Source organism: Odontesthes bonariensis, chromosome 22 (assembly GCF_027942865.1).
Source record: "Odontesthes bonariensis isolate fOdoBon6 chromosome 22, fOdoBon6.hap1, whole genome shotgun sequence".
Lineage (NCBI taxonomy): Eukaryota > Metazoa > Chordata > Actinopteri > Atheriniformes > Atherinopsidae > Odontesthes > Odontesthes bonariensis.
In genome coordinates, this window is record NC_134527.1 from 15,680,576 (window position 1) to 15,704,364 (window position 23,789).

General features: G+C 39.0%; 1 protein-coding gene across 2 annotated transcripts in view; it reads left to right on the forward strand.

Moving 5' to 3' along the window:
* pappaa (pregnancy-associated plasma protein A, pappalysin 1a) overlaps positions 1 to 23,789 on the forward strand; it is a 122,512-nt gene that overhangs the window by 40,732 nt on the left and 57,991 nt on the right. For both annotated transcript variants that reach the window (XM_075455223.1, XM_075455224.1), the window contains exons 8-10: positions 3,243 to 3,371; positions 3,516 to 3,607; positions 8,324 to 8,520. In XM_075455223.1, coding sequence (XP_075311338.1) covers positions 3,243 to 3,371; positions 3,516 to 3,607; positions 8,324 to 8,520 — 418 coding nt within the window. The remainder of the gene's footprint in view (positions 1 to 3,242; positions 3,372 to 3,515; positions 3,608 to 8,323; positions 8,521 to 23,789) is intronic.

The following is a 23,789-nucleotide window of genomic DNA, read 5'->3' on the forward strand; positions in this document are numbered from 1 at the left end:
TTCACTATCAATATTAGTGACTAAAGCCCTTTAGGCTTGCAAAAGAAAGCCAAACTCGATAAAGATAACCCACAACTTTTATTTCAGACGTTAAGTCATTCAACTTAAATTGCTCCCTTAATATTTTTGACTTAATATGACGGCACACCAGTACCCCACCATCATTATTCCCAGGAGTGAGAAACATTAGACTGACAGGAAAATATAAACATTCAGATGGCAAAAATGTACTCTGCTGTGGCCCCTTTCTGTGCAGCTCCTAGCTTAGCGCCTCATAATTCCACCCTGATTCTCCAAACTGTGGGTGTGTTGACTGGTGTCCTCTGCAGGTAAGATCATAAGATTTCACGTGGCACTACTTAAAAAAAAAGAAAAGACAAATATTCTTTTAAATCTGCTTAGCCTCAAATGGGAAAATAGAATGTATCCATTCAAAGTATTATTTGTTTCTCTCTTCTTCACGTGTATTACGTTTGTTTGCTCTGAACAAAGATAAAGTCTCCCACAGCTTGACTTTTCCAAGGCCTAAACTAACTCAATTTGGAGGAGCATGCCTGAGTGTAGTTTGGAGTCTCACCAGCATGAGCCAACACTGTAGAGAATCCTAAACTGTTGAATAGATGAGAGTTTATGAGAAACATTTAGTGTTGATAAAGCCCCCCAAAAATATACAAAATCTCAGGCATGAATTAGGCTGTTGGCAAATTCTTTTTGTTACTTATCCCTCCCCTTTTTTAGACTGTGGACAGCTTGGGAATGTGAAAAACAGAAAAGAGAGACAGTAAGACATGAAAATGAGGAGAATATAAAGTAATTATAGACCAATGTCATGAACAACTTCAATACAACCCCTTTTCATGTAAATATGTTCCATTCATCAAACAAGAACAAAAACATGCCCACGTTTCTCATTCTGGGGCATTCATGCATGCAACATGCTTGCACATGGCTTTTCAAAATATCTGTCCTTTTATTAAGCATGTGATTGAGAAGATTCTGGTTTTCTTGGTCAGTAGTAGTAAAAAAATGCTAACTGAGAACTCATCAAAGGTTACGGCTGCCCTGAACATCACTCAAAGACTTCCTTGGTTTAATTGCTGACTTTGGCCTGGGGTTTGTTGGGCCAGAGCAAGTTGGCTGGAGCGCTTGCTCCTGGTGGTGCATTGCACTCACATCAGGGATTATATGGTAGTATTGGGAATAGTGGTTTTAGCCTGTGTGCTTTTGTTTAGGTTTGAAGGCCACTCTTGGCATGGACAGTGTTGTCCGTGCCTACTCTCAAGGATACAGAGGGTGTAAGTGTATATGTGTGTGTGAGGTGCTTTGTATAATCGGTGCACCATAGAGTGTATCCATATGCTGGATGCAATGTTTCTCATTTCAGCTAGGCAGTAATCTTCCTTGCTTGTCACTGTATTGACAGCATTTCAGAGGGGATTCTGAAATCATCTCAATGATACTTGATGGTCTACATGAAATAATCTATGGCTAACCTATCCAGTCCCATTCAACCTTATTTACTGATGTCATCTCCAACCTATATACCTCATCTCTGGCACACACGTAACTAATATTGATTACAACACACAGTTAAGCTTTTCCATCCCCTTATATGCACTGAGTAACATAAATAACATAAAAGCACATACAGCCTACTTCATCTTCTCTATAGTGTCAGCTTAGTTTTACTTTAAAGGAGATTAGAGTTATTGTCAAAGCATTAAAACTATATTTTGCATTACTTGTCAGTCAGTATTTAGTCTTTACAATGTAAATGCAGGCACAACTATAGCGAATCTGCTGTCAAAGTTTACATTTTTTAGACTGTGCAAATGTCACAGTGACAAAGTTTAATGAAATCAGTATTAACTACCGACTGTAAGAAGCCAATACTGGAATTTCCCTGCTTATGTGACTGCAATCGGATGCCAGAGTTGCAGCTATGATCATATACCAAAATGTAACAGTTCTAAAGTGTGGTGTTTGGTGCAATCAATTTTACAATGCCTAATGCATATAGCTACAGCATTTACGAAAGACACACACAGACAAAACCAAATGGCTCACATCAAAACTGCAGAATTGATCAGTGAGCATTTTTTCTAAATCATGTTTCCACACACACACACACACACACACAGCTGCATTTATATCAATTAAAAGGGAATAACATTGCCAGATTAATTTGTTGCCATCTGCTGCCAAGGTTTACCCTTCCCATAACCCAAGTCTTTGACCAAATATTTGGTGAAATACATCAAAGGAGGTTGCTTTTTGTCCCCAAAAGGAAGCAAAGTTCCAGAAACAGTTTTATGACCCCCACAGCATGATCAATACAAGAACATCCTCACATAGGACCAAAAAATCTATAGGTGAAATGAAAAAAAAACAAAAAAAAAAACACAAGCGACAAATCAAAACTAGAAATGAGAACTTAAAACTATAAGCAAAGAAAATAAGGATCAAATAGAGAGAAAACAATTAGGGTGCTTTTATGAAAAAACTTATTCTGCTTTTATTGTTTTCTATTGACTGATAGATTCCAGGAATCAGAGACAAAACTGGGACACTGTCTCAACTGATTAAGATAATGGTAAAGAAAAAAAAAGTAGTTTCAAGTAATAAAATCAGAATAATTCATATCATGACAGCACCCTGACTTGAACCTTTTTTTCCTTGTTTTCTGTTTCTGATTTATGCTGCTTTGCTTATGGTTCTGGCTTCTTATTATCAGCTTTTAAGGTTTTGATTTTCTCATTTGTGTTTTATTTTTCTTTCTTTTTTTTTTTCCTCCCCTTTCAGACATTTTTTTCAGACTTCCTTAACATGGTGACTCAAGAAACCATTGTGGAGACTTACACCGCCAAAGTGAGTAGTCCCCTAGTATTTCTCCTCTCCACTTTGTGTTCGTCACAATGGTTCCTTGAATCACTATGTCAAGGAAACAAAAAAACAAAGATGGAACCTGTGTGGGTGCACGCAGCCATATCAGCAATTGACCAGATAAGTAGATGTGTGGAAGTGTGTGCTGAGACAGATGTTTTTACGTGTGGTGGATAGAGATTTAAGATAAAGAATTCGCATACACCAGCAAACAGAGCAGCAGTGCCATCGATCCATTCTCCAAAGGCCCGGTCAGAGTCTTTTTTTCTCGGTGAATGATCTTCTCTCCTTAATTAATGTTTGATTATCCAGAAATATGAACTCACAGTGGTTTTTTTTCTTTGTCACTTTCTGTATAGGGATGTGATACAACATGTTGTGTATAACTACCAAATTCAAACAATATCGAGGCGTAGTGAGGGTGAGCCTTCTCCGCCACTGGTGCATGAACTTGGGGCGCCCTACTGTGGGGATGGACGCATCCAGAGGTAACAGGCGCCCATACAAAACAAATCACAATATTTTTAAGATTAAGAAGTGTAAAGAAAAAATGTTGCTGTTTCATTTAGTAAGCAGTTTGTTAGTGTGTGTCTGTTTGCATGTTTTCTAAGTTTTGTCTACTGTAATTGAAGCTCCAAGGGAGAAGAATGTGATGATATGAACTCTGTAAATGGGGATGGCTGCTCCGGTCAGTGCAAGAAAGAGCCCTTCTTCAACTGCGTTGGTAAGTCTGATTGATACCTATCTATCTATTACTAAGATTGATATAATAATACTTGCTGGTCCATGTTGCTCAATTGCAAGTAACAAGGAGAGCTAGTTTATCTTCAGTGCATCTCTGAGCAACATCCTGTATTTAACCCCTGATTTCTGAAATGGATCTGGTCTACTTCCGTTAGAGGGAAACCCAACAGTAGCTGCGAATGACTGTATGGTACAGTATGGTTAGACATAGGAAACATGCTGGATATTTCAACTTGTCCTTCTTTGTGGTTGTGAATTTTTTCTAGGAAAAAAAAATCTTTGCAAACCTAGATTGATAATTATATTTGCAACTGACATACTTAGATTATTATTAGAAGTGTCTGACAGCATCCCGGAGAGGATAGCTAAAGAGATATACCTTTTCTGTTTAATTTGCGCTTATCTTGTTCTCAGTTATGTTTTCTCTTTCCACTACCTGTGTTATTTGAGTGTGTGTTATGAGATGATTATGGAAAAAGAAGACAGATACTGATTCCAATCAGATCTGAATATTTATTTTAGCAATCCTGGCCTCAGACTTAGAGGACCTGCTGGTTTTTATTTATGCATGCCAAGGCCAAAAATTTAGCTGATTCTTAACTTTGATTGGGTAAACTTGATAGCCATTGAGTGTAGGTTTTTTTTTCTTCTACTTGAGACTCACAGTCATGATACCTCTCGAATTATTATACTGTAAATGGTCAACAAGGTGTGGTATAAGATAAAAGGTGCAAACGTCCATCTGTAGAAAAAAAATTGCCACAACTCCAGCGTTCCCCCAGTCCCCCAAAGGTAGTCTGTGAAAGCTTTGCAAAGTGCGTCCAGCTCTGTTTGGCCACAGTTTGGAAAAGGGCAAACCAAAACCAGTGTTTGTTTCTCTATGCTCTCACTTACATACAGATTTTATGCAACAACTCACTTCCCATGAGATATCAGCACAAAGATTTTCCTTCAGTGAGATTTGATTAGATTCCTTTCTGTGATTTTTTTCAGATGCTCACAAGAACAACCTGGCTCTGTCAGGCTTACTTTGCAGTTGTTAAGTGGTTGCCATTTATGCTGCTTTTGCTCATTAAGAATCCTAATACAAAGACTTTTGTGCCAGACGATTATTTAAAAAAACCTGCTCCCCCAACTATTTTTCTGTCTATCCGAGATTAGCTTGTGCTCAGAGAATTCAGCGACGCTGAGGTACTTCCAAGTCCACTGGACTTCCAAGTGGTATTGATCATGACTATTTCTCATGTAAAAAACAAATCTGTTCACATTTTGTTATAGACTGTAGATGTTTAAAAAATGTTCAATCATCAAAGCGATTGCTGACTCTCTGAAATTTGGCACAAATACTGAATTATGGTGCATCCTTGCAAGGAAAAACTAAACTTTCCTCTCTTCACAATTTTTTGAGCATGGTGCTGATATATATATATATATATATAGACTACCATTACTTCCATTGCTCTTGTTTCATTACTTTAATTTGGACAAAGCAAACACTGCGATGGATCTCTCTTGGCTCTGAGAATGTTTTTCTCAGATTCTGAATGAATAACAGTAATCGTAAGTTGCAGTCATGTTGATTTTCACTTCCCCCTGATTTTAAATGTAAAATATTTTCATTACAATGATAAATGTAATGATATAAGGCAACAAATTTCAACAAAATTGCAGAACATTCGAATGAGTATTGACTCGACTCGACCCGACTGGCACTGCAGAGAACCATCTGCTGACCGATGCTAGCAAAGACTCCGTATCTGGTCCATGGATTGTGCCCATGAAAAAAAAAAAGTCATTGTAGTCTCTTTCATTTGAATTTGGAAAACACACATTTGAATCTGAAACATTTTGATGAAAATTACAGGTTCAAATGCCAACCTTATGTCAATCAATGTATGTACCTCATTTCAAGCCAACCTTACATGGAGGTACAATGACACATATCATTCATTCTTAACAGGGAAGCAGTGGATTAAGACCTGGGACAAAACTGCAGCTGAGCAAACACAGTTACACATTAATGCAACTATATAACTAACTATAACTATATAACTTATAGGGGTGGAGCAGAAGAAGCATTTTAACAGTTGGCGCAACTGTTAGATAAAATGAAAGAGTGCTTTACAAAGCAAAATGCAGCAACCAAGAATATAACAGAAACATGCAATTTTAACCTCTGTTTTGTTTTTCCCATTGTGGTTTTAGCATTAATTTTTTTATTAAGTACAGCTTCCTCTGGTTAAATGGATGAGCTAGCCATTGAAATGTTCAGTCATTCAGCTAGTAAACTGTAAATTAACAAACTCCTCTCTTAAAGCCTTCAGGTTATGAATGGGAACACAACTGGAAGGTTTGGTTCGTGTACAGCAAAGTTTTGGTTTTGGGCACGGAACATGAGAAAAATACATTTTAAGGAAACAGCATCAGAGGTGTGGAATTTAAACTTCTGCACATTTTTAGTTGAATCGTCATCATCTTTCAGTTGGAAACCTCTCTAGGTTTTACTTAAATCAAGACAGTAAATTCATCTGATTCTTTACTATTTAATGATGCAACTTGTGCATTGCACACAGATTTAAGGCTGATTCTCATTAATGATTGTCAGATAGAATAAAGTGAATTAATAACACTTTTTTTTCAATGCTTGCTTTCCAGTAAAAAGAATATAATGAGAAGAAAACAGCACATAATCTCAAGCTTGAATAGTATCTGAAATAGAACATTGCTTTGGTTTCATGTCTTGTGTTTTGGAAGAAGTTAGTGACATGAAGATGATGAATTGACTTTGTGAATGGACAGATTTTACATCTGGGTGCAAATTATCTCACTGTATTTTAACTACGCCATGCATTTCTCAAAGTTATAAAATACCAGAAGATGTAATAATCACTTTGACCTCTTGTAGGAAAAAAACAAAATAAAAATCTGGAATCCATTTTTCTCAAAAGGCTGACTGTAATCTTACTTTAAAAAGTAGAGTGAATGGCCTCTCCTACTGTAAGTTAGTTGTTTCATTTTATGAACAGATGAATGGTTTCCTGTCCCATCTCCCTGCGGACTGACAATCAACCTCTGCACCCTGTCTTTTCTGATTGTGTGTGCATGTGGATGTACTGAACATGCCTGCAGAGACACACATCCGTGAGCTTCTGTGCAGTGGCCACTTAATCCCTGTCAGATTGCTGGATGACTGCATCGACTGTGCTGTTTTTCCACCAACTGCAGCGCTCTTGGATGTTTGGAAGTGTGTGCACGTTTGCGCGCGGGCGTGTGTGTGTGTCTGACAATGTCTGACGCAGCTGAAGTTTTGAGCAGAAATCTGACACTATAATGACAGGACCTTGTGTCCATCTGTCTGTGCATGCGAGAGTGTCTGCTTGTCAGGGTGCTGGATAGTAAAAGAAAGCTCGATGGAGAAATGACATGAAGCATACAACAAGTCAAAGATGCTACAGTATGGATAAACTTCAACTAGCAATTCACAACTGAGCCGATTTCTATCTGGGGGTGATGAAATTCACGGGCTGCGGTCTCAGTCCCATTACAAACACAAGCGTAAACTTAGTGCTTTTTTATTTTCAGAAGCTTTGGTCACATAATCCAACCGTGACCAGAGGAGTAGTTTTCAGGTTAGATTTTCCTCTTTTCCCTCTTTGACATGCAATCAAAAGTAGAGATGAGTCTAAAACAAATAAACATGCCTGTCAGGCTTTGTACATTTCTTTTGCAGCTCACTACCATCTTTCCTGCTCCTATTGCAGGACTCTTGTTGCTGTTGATGCATTCAATCACCTTTCCTCTCCGACATCAATGAACTGTCACGTCTTTTTCGTGCTTTTACTCTTTCTTTCTCTTCAGCTCACACTTTACCGATTCTTCCCGCACCTTTCACCAGATGCTGTTTGAACCTCCTCTTGTCTCAGTCTCAGTTCTTCCCTTCGTGCCTGCCTCTGTTCCTGCTGAGTGAGTGGCGGGGGAGCCTATTCTGTATACCCCCTCGGTAGCCCCTCGTTTTACCGTTGCCAGAGCACAAAACTGACTAGAGCTTTTGGCCGTGCTGGAGATGGCTGGAATTTTGAGGAGGAGGCCCCAGCCAATTTGGCGCAGAATTCCGCCTTTCCCCCTAACTGGAACCCCACCGGCTGACGTTGCTTTAGCTGAGAGCTGAGACCAATGAGGCCCAGGCAACCTCCCCTCTCCTCCCGTACATAAGCTTTCAGTTCCAGACCTTAACTCCGGGTGGGATGTCTGGAAAAAATACGGCTGTATCTTTCTTGACTTTGTCTGTCCCCCTCGTCCCCTCCTCCTCCCTGTGTTTGTCTGTCATGCTCTCATTTAACCATGCTCTCTCTTTCATTCTTGTTTTTGTTCTTTTTTTTATGACCTTAATATATCCTTACATTCCCATTTACATATCAGATACAACCTTACCTTCCTCTCACATCTTTATCTGGTCCTCTTATGCTCTTACAACATAAAATAGCTAAGGTTAGAAAGTCTATTACAAAGTATAATGAAAATGCATACGTGAATGAGAGCAAGTAGTAGAGGTCAGAGTGTGTGAAAACACGTTCTATTTGTGAGGAAAATGAGAGAGTTGGACGTCCAAGGGTTGAGTGGTCATGGAAGTACACGGAGTCTCAAATAATAGCTCATTTTTAAATGACATTCCTTTCTGTCCTCTTCTCAACTGCAGACGAGCCAAGCATGTGCTACTACTACGATGGTGATGGGGTGTGTGAGGACTTTGAGCGAGAGACAGGTGTGAGAGACTGCGGCCTCTACACACCCAGCGGTTTCTTGGACCAGTGGGCTTCCTCTGTTGAAGTTTCCCATGAAGAAAGGCCCTACTGCTCTGGTGAAGTGGCAGCTGGATATCCTGCTGTCACCAAGGTCAGTCCATACATAGCTTGTCCCGTTGGTACAAATTAAGCCGCGTTTCCACTATGCAGTCCGGTACGGATTAAGTTTTGCACATCAGTCGTTATCAAAATCAGTCAGATGTATGTATATATATATATATATATATATATATATATATATATATATATATATATTTACAACCATTGGTCAGTTCAGAGGCTCTCTATCCCTGCCTTACATTGGGCTGAGTTATCTTTGATTCTCTGATGATTTGGGACATTTCCTCTCTTTTTTAAATTTTCTTACAATCTGAAGTGAAAGAGCTTGCTCGCGAAACATCTGCCTATTGGCTGCCTGTTAGGTAAGATCGAAAGCTCTAATTCAATTTCTCTCAAAGTGAGTGCAGACACTTGCAGCTCTCATTAAAGTAATGTTAATTGTCTTAATTGGAAGCAGAAGAAGCCATTGATTCCACAAAGCCCAGTGGATCCATTGATTTGTTGCCGTTGCAATGCAAGGGGCAGACCACCCAAGACATTAGGCTGAGACATCTGCATTCACATGTGTGCTCACACCTACAGCAGCCACATTTTCATCACTTCACATTATTACGCTGACAACATTTGCTTTACTGGAAAGCGAGAGGGAACCTATTTCTTTTCTTGGAGTTTTCTGGAGTGTCTTGGAGTATAGAATAGCTTTTCGTGACTAATAGTTACAAACACAATCCTTTTATCCATTGTTTATCGTATATTGGCCCAATATGCAGCCTCTGAGTTATTGAAATTGTCTACTTAATCTGTAACATTTAGAGGATTTATTTCATATCTTAAATTGAGTACTTAAATTCGATATAATGGTTGCCAAAGTGTGTTGAAGGATTGCTACATATAGTGTACTGTGAGTAGTTATATGATGTACTTGTAAGGGTCCAAAAGTTGAGATCTGAAATTAGGTACACTTTTAACTCTTAACTTTGACCGTCTCAGCTCCTTAGAGCAAGAAGACGTATTGTTAACTATTTTTCAACCAGTTGGAGGATACGTCTTAAAAGGCTCATGCTAGCCAGCCAGCTAATAGCAGCAGATTCCTGTTAGTGATGGTCTTGTTCTGTGTTATATTGTTCTCATTGTAATATTAGTTTTTTTTGGCTTTCTGAAGCTCAACAAGTTTTAGATAATAGTCTAACATGGCAGCTAGTTCAACAAGTGCTATCAAATGAGGCTATTTTAATTTCAGGTAAGTGCAAAAATTTCAGTGTCTGATTGGATACAACATGCTGTATACAATCAAAATGAATGCACATCACAAGAAGGTGGTGCATGCATGCTTCGTTCTGACCAAGAGAGAAACAGTTCAGTCTTCATCTGTGCATCAATATTGTTCATGAACCACAAACCCAATCAGCAAACATTTCCACCACAGAACAAGTTCCACACTTCTAAGGTAGGTTGTTATTAGTACAGCCCCACTTTATCATCATGATTCCTGTTCAGATTTGGCTGGAAGTTGGTACTTACTGGGAATCAAGATTTTAGGTTACAAACTGCCTATTATTTAAAGAAAAAAAGATCTATTATAATAATAATAATAATAATAATAATAATAATAATAATAATACATTTTATTTATAACGCACTTTACATTTACAATAAAATCTCAAAGTGCTGATATTCTGATATTATAATATATGTTTATTATATGCTGATATTATAATATTCTTGAATCACACAGTTCTTCGTCATCAAAAGCCACTTCAGTGTATTGCATCCTAGTGCACAAATGCAAGTATTCGAATTGACACATGCCACAGAGCTAGTCTTTAAAGAAAGTTCAAGAGCTTTATGTCCCGTCCAGTAATTCATTTACCAAGATTGTTGTTTTAATTTGAGTTCATGCTATGCCTGAAGAAGATGAACAATTTGTACGAAGAAGTCTGTGACTAGCCTATATTAGCGTGGTGAAAACATGGTGGCTTTTTAAACATAGAGAGCAGAACAGTCTTTAGCTACTGAATCATAGGGATTAACTGTGGTACAAAGCCTTAACCTAACTATTTGAAACTTTGGCCATGTTTAATTTGACCTGACCTGTATGTGACCCTTTAAATATACGTTACCTAACCTAGTCCACTCACCTCACCTTACCCAAACTTTTGCCCTAACCTTAACCTAAATCTAACAAAAGACTCATTTTAAATCCAGTCCTCATGCTAAAATGTATGTATTTACATATTAGAAAATTGCCTTTTGTCCTGAAATGGCAGGAGTGCACAATGGGACTTTGAATTCAGATTAATGCATTTCACAACAAGTGTAATAGAAGAACATGATCGCACACATTACAGAAACACAAACACAAAGCTTGGGACGCATAGAAGTGCATTAGCCTCAATCCTATTTAATCCCCTCTCCCTAATATGGATTGTGAAAGATGAGACATGTTGTTGACGTACTATATCTTTCAAAGCCCTATTTATTATTTCAGTTTGTTTCTTACTGGTTTTTAAAGTATTTTTTTACTCAAGCCAAACTAAAGTTAAACAAATTAAAATTGGTTAAATGAACCAAGCACACTACAGTGTCTGCTTTGAATGGCATCCATATATTACTACCTTTTATTTTCTTGTGAGACTTTGTTGCTGAGACTTTATACAAGACTTTGCATAACTACTCTCACGGTGGTGTCTGGTCTGAAGTGCGTGTGACATTAGAAGAGTGTGTTTTTGATACATGCTCTTCCAACTGATGATGATGCATTTTACAAGGCCAGTGAGCTTGTTACTCTTGAACAGCTGTGGTCAAGTCTCAAACAGCGATAGGACATCAGCTGACGCCATTTTAGGCATTTGATATCTATGTGGCACCACTTCTGCTTGAGCAAAAAAGGTGGTGTGCTCCAACTAACAATATTGCAGATGTTTGATTTTCTGAGGAGCGTGAGACACCGATGGAACAGGTCCATATAACCATAAAGAAATGATTTCTGCTGTGAAGGACACATTGTTCATACAAAAATCCCTTTTACCGTGGAGAACACACTGTTCCCCAAGGGTCATATGTTATGAGATCACCTCATTACAAGGCCACTGAAACACAAGTGCTTATGCATGTGTGGAAAATATGCAAACACAGGTTAACAAAACACAACAGTCCTGTCGCTATTCCCCTCTAACCTTCTCTCTCTTACATTCTCACCCATTCTGACATCTATGTGGTCAATTGTTTGTTGAGAAGCTTCACCCTGGTTTCCTTCTGTACCAAGCAGCAAAATGAAATAAAAAAAAAAAAAAGTTTTAGCACGATGTTTTGCAATAAATTTGCCTTGCTTAAAGTAATAATAGATGGCTTTACCGGAACAGCTTGTTCTGTGTTGCAGTAGAGCGACAGAATCTCAGTCAAAAAAAAAAACAAAAAAACAAAACAAAAAAAAAACAGACAAAACCCAGAGCAAAATATGTCTCTACGTTGGGAAAAAACAGAGCAACATGGATTATGGTCTTATTCCTGTCTTTTTAGAGGTTTTTAAACAAATAATGTGGTTAATTTAGTGGCTCAAAACCTGGAAACTTGGCAGTACCGCATTGTATTAGCATGACCATGTGTACACACATACAAACACAAATCCTGGATATCTTGTGGGTTTTTATACACACAGATGGGAACACAGTTGTTTGCTTATGAGTGTTCTTTGAACAACAATGATAACTGAGCTGAGATCCACTTTCAGACAGTTTTCCTAAGTGGTTGTGCAACTGCATGCATGTGGCTCTGTCAAACCTCCTAGAAACTCATGCCAAAGATGAGGCATGACAAACTGGTTGTAGAGATGAGGACAAGTCTCTGTTCGCAGTTAAATGTAACCACTTAAGAATAACACGCAACACATTACAGTGGCTGCTAAGACATAAGTTAATGCTTTTGAATATCTATTTTGAAGGAGCTTTGAGCGATATCCAGTCATTTGTTCCATCACTTGTCCAGTGACAATTGCCTTTGATGCCAAGCAGGAAGTGCACAAGGAGCTACTCGTCATGCATCTGGATGTCATTCTTTAGCGTTCTTTGTTTTAGTTTTCTTCTTTTTTCATTTTTTTTCATTTTGTGGCTGTGTTTGCAGTTTTTTTTTTTGTTTTTTTTTAGATGACTTTGAATATTTGTTTGTGGATGTGAATGCCTAGTGGGACTCAGTGTGATAACACCCAAGAAACCTGAAGAAGCAGTATCCAACTTTTGCTGAGATTTTGGCGTCCTTTTACAGAAAAATGTCAGCTAAAAACAACGTAGCTCTGCTGATGCAGACACTGATTGTCTTTGACGAGGAGTTTGAAAGCTGTTTAGCCGTTTGCTTGGCAACTATGACATGACTGTCATTATTAATAGAGTGGTGAGGTGTAAGATATGAGGACCATTGCGGGAGTTCAGATCTTATTTTCTGTATAAGAGGAAAAAGATTGAAAACTTCTCTTCTTGTGGACTTGATATTTTACAAGAAACAAAGCAAACTTAAACTTTATTCACAAAGTAATATTAGTGCAACTCATATACATGTGGGAAAACTTTACTGGTACCCTTTTCCCTTGGAATACTTTAAGTTAAAATTGGCTAAAATATTCAGTGCCTTCAATTCTCTATGGGAGATTTAGCTACTGGGAAGGCCTTATAACCCTTCCCAGATTGATGGGCAGCAACATTTGCTTTTCTAAGATAACTGCTGATGTTTTTTCCTCCTTGGTATCTATGTTAACACACACCAGAATGCGCCAGACAGCAAACTGCCAAAACTTTTATGAAGGTTTTTCTCACTTCTTGATAATCAGTTAATCATATGTAGTTGCACAGTAGCACCTGGCAACTACTTACCCTCTTAATTCCCATGGAAGCAATAACGGCAGACTTAATTTTCCACACATTGCCTCTGCATTTTTTTTGTGTTTTTGTGAAGTGAACAATGGCTCTAAATAAATAAATAAACGCTATCTTTTTCACATGACTTTGATCTTTTGATTTCATCCTGCCCTTCACAGATTTAAGGCAGGCATTGCCAGATATGGGAAATTAAATCGCATTGAAGAGTTGGACCTCCTTCATGTTTCAAAGAGGGGTCGACTTTCTTCTTTTTGTTTGGTGTTTCTCTTCTGCCAATCAGCTGCCCACAGAAAGAGTCGACCTTGTTCTGATCGTTCCCCAGACCGAGATATCTAGCTGCTCGAGGCACTTTAAACTAGATTTTGCTATCAATTTTAGCTTTACACCTCTTCAGAACATTTGCAGGTGTGGCCACAGAACCATCAAGCCATTCAGACATGGTTTGCAGCATTAAGGATCTTTTTTGTCATGCGTCTACGTAGAGAGTCATAGCAGACCTTTTGAACTCTTGCATAAAGTGCTCTGTTTAAGTTCATGAAATTCTTATCATTATTCAAGACTAATTATTACGGAAACTAGTGAATCTAAAAGTAGTAAAGAATACTCAAGCTAGGGTAGGTAATATTGCAACTAATCCAACAATCGAATTATTGAGAAAAAGTTACTTAAGTCATGATGTCAGAGAGCAAATATAACTTGGTAATAACCATCTCCAGTTGAAAAATCTTGGAATTATTTTCCTGGAATATGGAACATGGCATTCTAGTGGCATGTAAAAAAAAAGATTGAGGCTGATCCTGCCACTGTGTACAGCTCTAGTGTGGTTGCGACATACTTGCTCTATCTTTGTCGGTCACTCATCATTCCTACACCTAAGTGAAATTACAACTTCTACCATGCTAAATGAGTGCACTTAGATTCCCATGCCAGACAGGGTGAGTGAAAGCAGTCAAAGACACAAAGTGCTGCTGTCGGTTCTTGACCTTGTGGTAGCATTTTAGTCTCAGTCAACCACCCTTTTAAGACAATGTCATTATCAAGATACAAAGCCAAACAGCAAAAGTTCAGTAAAGTTCTGTGCTGGAGTTAAGGTCTGGTTAAGCATTAGCATTCATCTGAAGATATGTGTTATCACTATCCTTCTACTTATTGTTTGCTTACTGCTGTGAGGGAAACCAATGAAGGCAAAGTTGTCGATAAACAGAGTATCAATGATATTAGAGCATACAGAGAAAACTGTCAGCTGGGGGTAAACAATTGAACTATTATGGCAAAGCATTGCCTTCTAGACGTGTTGTCAAACACTGTCTGTGAAAATAAGTATTTCCTAGTCACGTTTTTTGAGACAAACAACACCTCACCCTAAACCATCATGGTTTTATTCAGTAATGTTTTCAAATCCTTGGTTTACAGTTCTTTGACACAGCTCGGCTAAAGACGAGCTTTACTGAAACTAGATCATTTTAAAGTGTAACCAGCGCTCTAAATATTTGTGAGTAACGTTTTTTTTGCTCTGAATGAGTGTGTCGGGGATAAGAGAAGTGGCGAGCACATCATCTCCTTCTGATCTAGTAAACAACTCTTGTATTGACTTTGTGTTTGAGTTCCGTTTGATGTCTAAAGACGGTGTTGACTCTTTGAGTGTGTTTGTGTGTCTGAGAGAGAATGCAAGATGGGCAGCGGTGATAGGGATCTTTACGGATGCAGGGAAGTAACAACAGATCTCTACAAGGCAGTTAGGTGGAACGAGAACGCATGTCTGCACGAAATCTCAACTGCATATCCTTGTGTGTTTTTGTATGTGTGTAGGCGGTATACAGGTCTTTATTTGTACCCTCAAACACATCCGTCATTAAGGCAAATTAAAGCACCTGCATAGAAAACTGGTGAACGATAATCTCAACGACATTTGTGCATGAGATTTTTTGCTTTTTTCCCCTTAACTTTCAAATCTTCACTTAACAGAGGAGAGCCAAGGGGGGTAATGGGTGAATGCTCCTATATTTAAACCACTGCTCAGAGAGGGTTCAGCAACATAAGAATAAATGGTGCATAAAGCCATAAATACATACTGCCTGCTTGTACACAAGAGGTTAGTAGCCTGCTGTCGCCCTCACAGAATCGTAAGAAAGACGCACATTAATTTTTAGGGTCATAAAGTGCAAATCCTATAACGGCTTGACTTAACTATGGGGTTATGTACAAAGAACAATAAGCACATTGAGGAAATGCTGGGGATGCCCACATTTGTAAATGAAAATAAATCCAAAAGAGCAGCCAGCCGTCCAGAGCTGTAAAACTAGCACAAGTAAGCAGAAAAGGGGAAATGATGATAGACTGTATAAAGATAATGGCCTTCATGGCAAAGACTAATTTAAGAGAGCAGAAACGCAAATGACAGATTGATGGACGGACAGGGTTAAAAGTTCTGGAGGTCAAACAGTCTGGAAATTAGTTCCGCTGACTGTCTTGTTGCATTCAAAAGAAAATATTTGAGTGAATAAAAATGATTGTGAAGCAGAAAATCATTCCAAAACCACTCTTATAGCCAATACCCACATTGAAATGTCCTCAAATGAGCAATTTGATCCAATCAAAATACCATAAAGACATCAGGGAATGTGTGAAGTTATAAATTTGAGACAAATTTTATTTTAACGATCAGAAGACTTGCTGATGTGACATTCGAGTCGGCTTTAGGTTCTCCTTCCTTTCCTGATCAAGCCGACGCAGGTTCACAGCCATACAGAAACATGTAGTCAAACACATACACTCTCAGTCTCTGTGCTTACTCTAAACAAAATTATAGGGTAGGTCCACATGGGAATGAAATATACTGCTGCTGTCTTTGTGTAGCAGAACACAGTGTTCCCTAGTACCTTGCTGTGGAACATGGTGAGCCAAATCAACGTGCTCTAGTGGAATGGATATGAAGAGCTGACCTTAGCAACTAAGCTTTGTGTGTGTGAGTGTGTGTGTGGCCATGTTTTACAATATTCTTTATGTTCAAATATCTGGAGTCCACTAATACACGTAGGGTATGACAGCTTTATAAGGGCCAAAATACTGGACCCCACAAGTTAGAATTGTTGTTTAAGACTGAGATAAGTGGTAATCATTCCAGTCTTATAGTTGAGGTTAGAGAAGAGGCGAAAAAACATATTTAGTCAGTAACCGGTTGCCAGAAAGACAGTAGTACAAGGATGTGTACACATGTTTTGCCTGTGTGGAACTGCTGCTTTCACATGTGTGTTGATGAATGTTTGGTGGTAGAGAATGTACACAGAACATTTTATAAAAACAGCAAACAAGGTCATTTCTCCAGAGAAGCCTGCTGCCCAGGCAATCTCTGATGCAACATCTGAGCACCCCAGGAGACCACTAACCCTAAATATATATAAGCAACAGAAGGCATAACATTTTAGTCTTTTTTTCAGAGATCAGCTATATGTAAAATTCACCCCTCTTGGGATTTAAAACAAACATATCCATGAAGTTTGAAATTAATAGTCCCAACCACACTCATCTTTAGCTTAATAATGTTTCAGAGGGAGGGGAAAGTCAGCAAGGGAGGCACTGCAAAAGAAATTATCCGGGCTAGTAAAACCAGGAAACGATAACTGGTTCGATTCTGTCCCAAGTTCCAAAGAAGCAGGCAGTATGTGTTTGTATACTTAATTGGAGAACACACACACACACACACACACACACACACACACACACACACACACACACACACACACACACACACACACACACACACACACACACACACACACACATACTGTACACAGGCCCCTGCAGAGGATACATGCACTTATAAACATGCTTTCTCCTAAATGCACATGCAAACAAATGCACAGGGGCAGTTGCACAAAAGCCGAAACACTCTCACACAAAAAGAAAAAATACTCAGAAAAATAAAAAAAAAAGAAGAAGAAGAAAAACCCTCATACAGTAGCTGAGACTTTGCTTTCCTGAGTGCAGTCTCTCCTACCAACATTCCCCTACAAACCGCACAGTCCTCCTCAGGCACAGTGCCACTGACATAAGCGTGTGGTTACATTAAAAAGAGACCTCAGAGATGGCTTTTCGTTTTCTCTTCTACTTTTTTCCCTTTAGGTCATTATTGTGGCCCTTCAATGTGGAAGCCTCGTCGAAGCTTTGTTTTTCTTAACGGCACCGGTGCACCCACCCACTCCGTATCTGTTAAGATGCAGGTTTTTAAAAAAAATTTTTTATTGAACACAGGGAGCCACCGATTGAGAGGCATTGTAAGTATCTGCAGAACAATCTGTTTTCAACTTGCTGGCATTGCACACTCACCAATCCCAGCTCATGGACCTCTCGTGTCTGTTCTGATGAGACTTGCATGGGCAAACTGGATGGCTGCACCCACTTACTAACTTTTGCAGGTCCAGTGTTAGTAGGCCATGGAAGTCGCCTATCATAAGCCTCGGACCAATGAGACGGTGAGCTTCAGTAGGTATGGGTGGGTCTCGGTGACAGGACATTACCTCACACACCAGGCGCTCACCAGCATTCCAGTAAACCATGGGATGGTGCTCGGAAACTCATACTCGTTTCTCTCTGTTTCTCTTTCTCTCCTCCTCGCCACAAATGCCTCACAGATGCTCACTCCGGCTTACCTAGCCCGGGCTTTGGATTTGCACATATCCCTTCAACGTAGAGAGAAATGAAAAAGAAAAGGAAAGATGAACACCTCGAAAAAAAAAAGTAATAAGAGGTGCTGTGACAGGTATTCTCTTACCAAATTGTCCTCCTTTATTTGCATGTATCCAAAATTTCATCAGATCCAGGAAAGAACGAACTACGTCAGTGCCTGACACCGTAGAGCTGTTTGACAGGCTCAGAGGGAAACAATGCTCTTTGAAAAGCTCAGCAGGTGTTTGTGTCTCCTGCTGTGCATGACTCAAAATGGAACAACTGTTTCACTAACAGTAAAAAGGCTCTCACAATACAGAATTGGCTACCATCGAACTTTATTTTTTGTTGAATATTTTTTTTCTGCTTTAATTTCTTTTATGTGTAGATGTGATATGTTCTTATGTTAACAGGTCAGCGTGAGAATACAGTAACATGTAAAGAAAGACTCGTATTTGCATGATGGTTGGGGGTCATGGATAATACACATTGATTTGAAAAAATCTGAACGAGGTGGGCTGAGATCTTTTTCAAGCTTCTTTGGGGTTTCTGTAGTCCTTGAAAGATTAAAAAAATGTCTGATGGTCTTTCCAGAGCATATGGCCCATGTTTGTGGTTGTGTCTCTGAGATTTATTGATTTGCATCCAATTTGGGACATTTTGAAAATCTGGAGGCGTCAACATTGGTATTGAAGATTTTCTTTACGCGTTTGTATATGGATAAGTGCTCTGTGCAGACATGTCGTTACAGAGGTGATCGAACTTCACTCTGGCACTAAGAGGAAAGGCTGTTGTTGAGTTACATTACACTATTAGAACTATTATTATTGTCATTACTCTGCCTTTGGTAACAGCTCCCCTCTGTGTTTCCTTCTTTTTAAGTTTATGTGTTGCTTTATGTTCTTGGTGAATGGTTTTACAGTACAGACATATTTTTTAGGGAGTGAGTCTGACAGTTGCACTCTTGCTTTCTCTTTATCCCCTTCAGTTTCCCCTTGGCTTAAGATATTTAGCTCTCCTTTTATCTGAAGTGGTGATTTACAAACACCAGTTTGTGTCTACAGACCTGGGGTTGGCTGTTGCCAGTTTGACTAGCCAGCTGGTAAATATTAAGACCATGTGTGTAACTATGTGTGCGCAAGTGTGTTTGTGTGTGTTTTGGAGTTAGGGAGCTAAACTCATCTCCAGTGTCGCTGTGATTGTTTTTCAAGGCAGGCGAGAATTTGTTATGTTCCAAAACGGCATATATGCAGTTAACTTTTGCAAGTGGAAAAGCAACTCATGTCCGTATATGCAATAAACTTGCAGTAGTATTGTTTGAACTGTTTTGCAGGAGAAGTTACCGACAGGATTATGCTCTGGATTGGCATGGTTTAATTGAGGTAGAATAAAGTGCAACGAGTCTTGTGTGACACCTTTATTCCAGTGCCTTATTAGTGGTCTTTTATACAAGTGGCACTTTCATTTTGAATTCCTGTTTGGTTCAGTTTAAGTACTAAAACTATGCCACTTGGATTAGATGAGGCAACAAAACCATTTGGTTAGGTTTGGAAAAAGATTGTCATTCGAGCAACCTGATATCATTTGTGAAACCACAATAGAGCTTGATTTTTGCACTCCCCTGATAAAGTGCACATAAATTCTGTGGCCTTTTTGCAGAAATGATGGTATCATCACTATGGGTCTAATGTCACCCAGGTAACCAAGACAATGGACAATAAGTGTTGATTTCTACCTGTACTTTTAACACTTTCGGTTGCTTCAACCTCATTATGCAGTGTTAAGAAATTCCCTTCAGTTTACGTAATCCCCTGAGACCAGGTTGAATATTTCTAAGGGTTGGGCTCTGAGAGTTGTTTGCTACCTCTGCTTGGCCACTCTTGCTTCAGTGTTTCTGTAGAGACACAAACCTACTGGAATCCTTTTGAACTAAATCATGGAGATACACTATCAGATGTCATCATCATATGGAAAGGGCCACACACGAACACACACATTTTTTTCCTGTAACTGTGAATCTTTAAATGTAAGGTCTCTCACAACCACATCTCAGGAAGGCAAATAATATAAGTGACATAAATACAATTTGTCCTCCAAATACCATTCAGTCGTGTAATAATGCTGCTTATATCGGTCGATTACATATGCATTTTTCGTAAGGAATACTGTGTATTGTGCAGATGTAATTGAAACAGCACTCAATGCTTCTGCCACAACTGCTTGGGTGATGGTGGGTGATCTGGCTTATGTATATTGATACTTTACATAACACAGTTGTGTGCCGTGTTAAAGACAATGAACAAATTACTTGTAGAAGCATTTTAGTTTGCTCGTCTCTGTCACTCTTGTTTGAGCAAAACGGTAAAATGGTAATTCTGTGAGATGTTGGCAGTTGATTATTGAATGCAACTTTTTAAATCAAATATCCAGATAAAACATAAGATTGGATTTACAGCTGTGTTACTTGCATGCACGAACAAATACAAACTTTAACATCCTTACTAAAGATCGGTAAATGTGCTCCATCCAGCAGGTTAATATTCACAACAGAGATGACAGTGCATCAAATGGAGCTTATGTAGCATTCAATGTTGACTTGAAAAATGAATAAATAAATAATTCAATTTAAAAAGGCTAGCACAGCTCAAAATCGAACCACCTATACAAATTTTGTCAAGCAAGTGAATGGAACTGACACGAGGAAGAAAAAAAAGTGAAGGACTTGATCATGCTGCAACAGAATTCACCAAATCTTTGAAGATTGTTGAAAGTGAATGCCAGCAGCACATAGTATCGTACTGACTCACAACAAAAAGGTCTTGTCTGAATCCAGAGCTGGCTGATCAAGTCCTGTAGAGAGTGTAAATTCTTCTGGTTGTATGCTCCCGCTTCACATTACTGTTCAATGACATTTGCATTTGCTTAATCAGCAGCTCTAGTTTGCCCATAGGTGTACAAATAAATGAGAATGCATATATGTCCTAATGTGGGAGCCTAGACAGAAAGCCTGTCCTGTAGATTTTATTCTATTTTTTTTCTGGCAGCCAACGCTGATAGGTTAACATGGAAGAAATGCGATCTCTCTTGCTAATATACCTCAGTATTCTGGCCACAGCGTATGGGTTCAACTAAAACATTTATTTAAGTTATTTAGGCACAAAGCTAACATGGCATTGCAGCTGTACTGCTTAAATGTAATAAAGGGAGATTTTAAACATTGCTTTGGAAAGAGTATGCTCCTGGTTTTGGTAATATTACACAGATGAGCTGCTCTACAGGCCTGTTTAATCTGAGAAGTAAAAGCAAAATCCTAGTCAAAAATGACCCCAAGGTCCCTCACAGTAGTACCGGAAACTGATGTAAAGCTATGTAGTATCAGTATATATATCGCTGGATAGTGAACCACTTGGGATTTTATGGCAATGAATAATTACCTCAGTTTTTGCCAGAACTTGAGTAGAAAATCCCATTTTATCCGAGGCCTTAATGTGTCCAAGACATGCCTGCAACTTTAGTAATCCAGTACGGTGTCTTTCACATCGGAATGGAAATGTTTGTCAGGTTTCCTCTTGATTTTGCCCAAAGTCTGGTATGTGTAGAGGACACATCATTTATTTGCATCAACTGGAATCTTCTAGTTGAATGTCTAAGGCATTAGACAACCGGTCTAAGGCAGTGCCCTTCATCCCAGTGTCAAGTTGAAGAAGTTCAAGAACCAGTACAGAGAGGAGACTTGTATCAAAGCCTGGTCATTTGTTATGTTAGCTAATGCAGTGTCTGTACAATGATGCACTCTAAATCCTGACTGAAAGTCTTCAGACAAACCGTCATTCTGCAAATGGGCAATTACTTGTTTTAAGGCAATTTTTTCAAGAATTTTAGAGATAAGAGGGGGTCTAGTTTCCTATTAGCTACAATAACAGGATCAAGACTGGGGACTATATGAACAGTGGTTTAATTACAGGTAGCCACAGTCTGTGGTACATTGTAAGCTTAACAAATACATCGCTAGTAGCTCAGCAGTGTGGAACTAAAATATTCATGCTTGGCTGAGTACTTGATTAGTGCAAAAGTGTATTACCATCAACAACCTTCCCCCTATTGTCAATGACACCATCAAATCAATGACAAATTCATTTAAATTACTGTGGTTCTAGCCATGCTTGGAGGGTGGTGGGATGAAAGAAAGTGTAATGAGCCATGGGTCACACGTCAAATTCCCTCCCACTGCCGTGATGCTTTGTTAGGAGGGGGGTGGGGTGTTTGCTGAAGGGCAGGAAAGGATGAGAGGAATAGGGGTGCGAAGGAAGGTATTGTTGGTGCCACCTGTGTTTCCGCAGAGATGTCTTTACTTCACATCGGAGAGGTTTTTGTCACCTGCCCAGACAGGGAATGATTAGTTACAGTAACAATAAATCTTATCTTAGCTAAAACATTCATCGGGTCAGGGAAAGAATATAATTTTTGTTTTTTTATCTTTTACCGTAGCCGGACTACAGTACAATAATTCTGGGAAGGAAATGTTAAGCACTGGGAAATCATGCAATAATCCTTGCTGGAAGACTTTTGCTTTACATTCAACTATTTGCTGCATTTCCAGGTAACTCTAGCCTGGAAACTGTGCTTTCAGAAAACTTTGAGAGACAATCTGGATGTAGATCTGGACAACAGCTCCCAAATGACACCAAAAATCTCACGGCAGCTTATCTCAGGTGGTATAGTCACCTGCATTTCTCATTTCTGCGACTTCAGCTCTAAGCGGAAAGGTCGCGTCAACAGATTTGGCGGACAGATATATGGACATATAGCTGGTCTGGTCAGTTTTCCACGGTGGCAGGATCTTACAGTAGCCTCACTAGCAAAATTCTCATGTTACTGGTGTCACATTTCACAAGCTCAGGGCAGCAAGCGAAACTCGCCGTCCTTGGGTGTATGCCCTCTCTCCCTCTTATCTGTGTGTATGTATTGCTCAAATATTTCTTTAGACACTCTATCATATACATTTTTCTGTGTCACTGCTATTTTTCCTCCATATTACCTTTAATGAATTCTGACATCCTAACACCCCTGTTTTCTCCATCTACTTCATGTCTCCGTTTCTCATCACACTTTTCCAAACATAGTTTATAGTGCTAATGAGTTAGCACAAATCCTCCAGGGGGTTCCTGGATTTTCTCTTTGTAACCAATGCCACACTAATGAGGAGACTTTGGTGTCATTACTTGATTTCAGTTTTGAATTCACTTAATTCGTTTACCTTTTAAAGTTATATTCTAATGCTCTCAACTGCCTCTGATAAGACGATAAAGAGGCTCTTAAGTAAAGCTGTCCAACCATGTCAGAAATTAAGTATTTATATTCATTCAAAATGGCCACTTTTTAGGGCAGAATCTGGGGACATAATGTTGTTTTCAGAAAGACATATAATATTTCACTTGCAGTTTTGAGGTATACCGATACTAAGTGACCCAAACAGTACAGTTGAGAATGAAAAATGTTAGTATATCACCTTGCTTTTCTCATAGCTCTTGGCTTTTCTTTTTCACAGCTGGTCAATTGTGGCAAAGAGTCAGTGTGAACACTGGACTGACAGTTCTTATGTGCTATAAAGAAACACTAACTTTGCAGTGTCGGAAAACTTTAGTATTTTTCTGATGACATGACAAGCATTTCAGATAGAGCATTAATTCCACCTTATGCCAAGATCACGCTGTCATTTACATGTAGAAATCAACTCAAATGTAAAAAAAAATCAGGTGGGACTGGA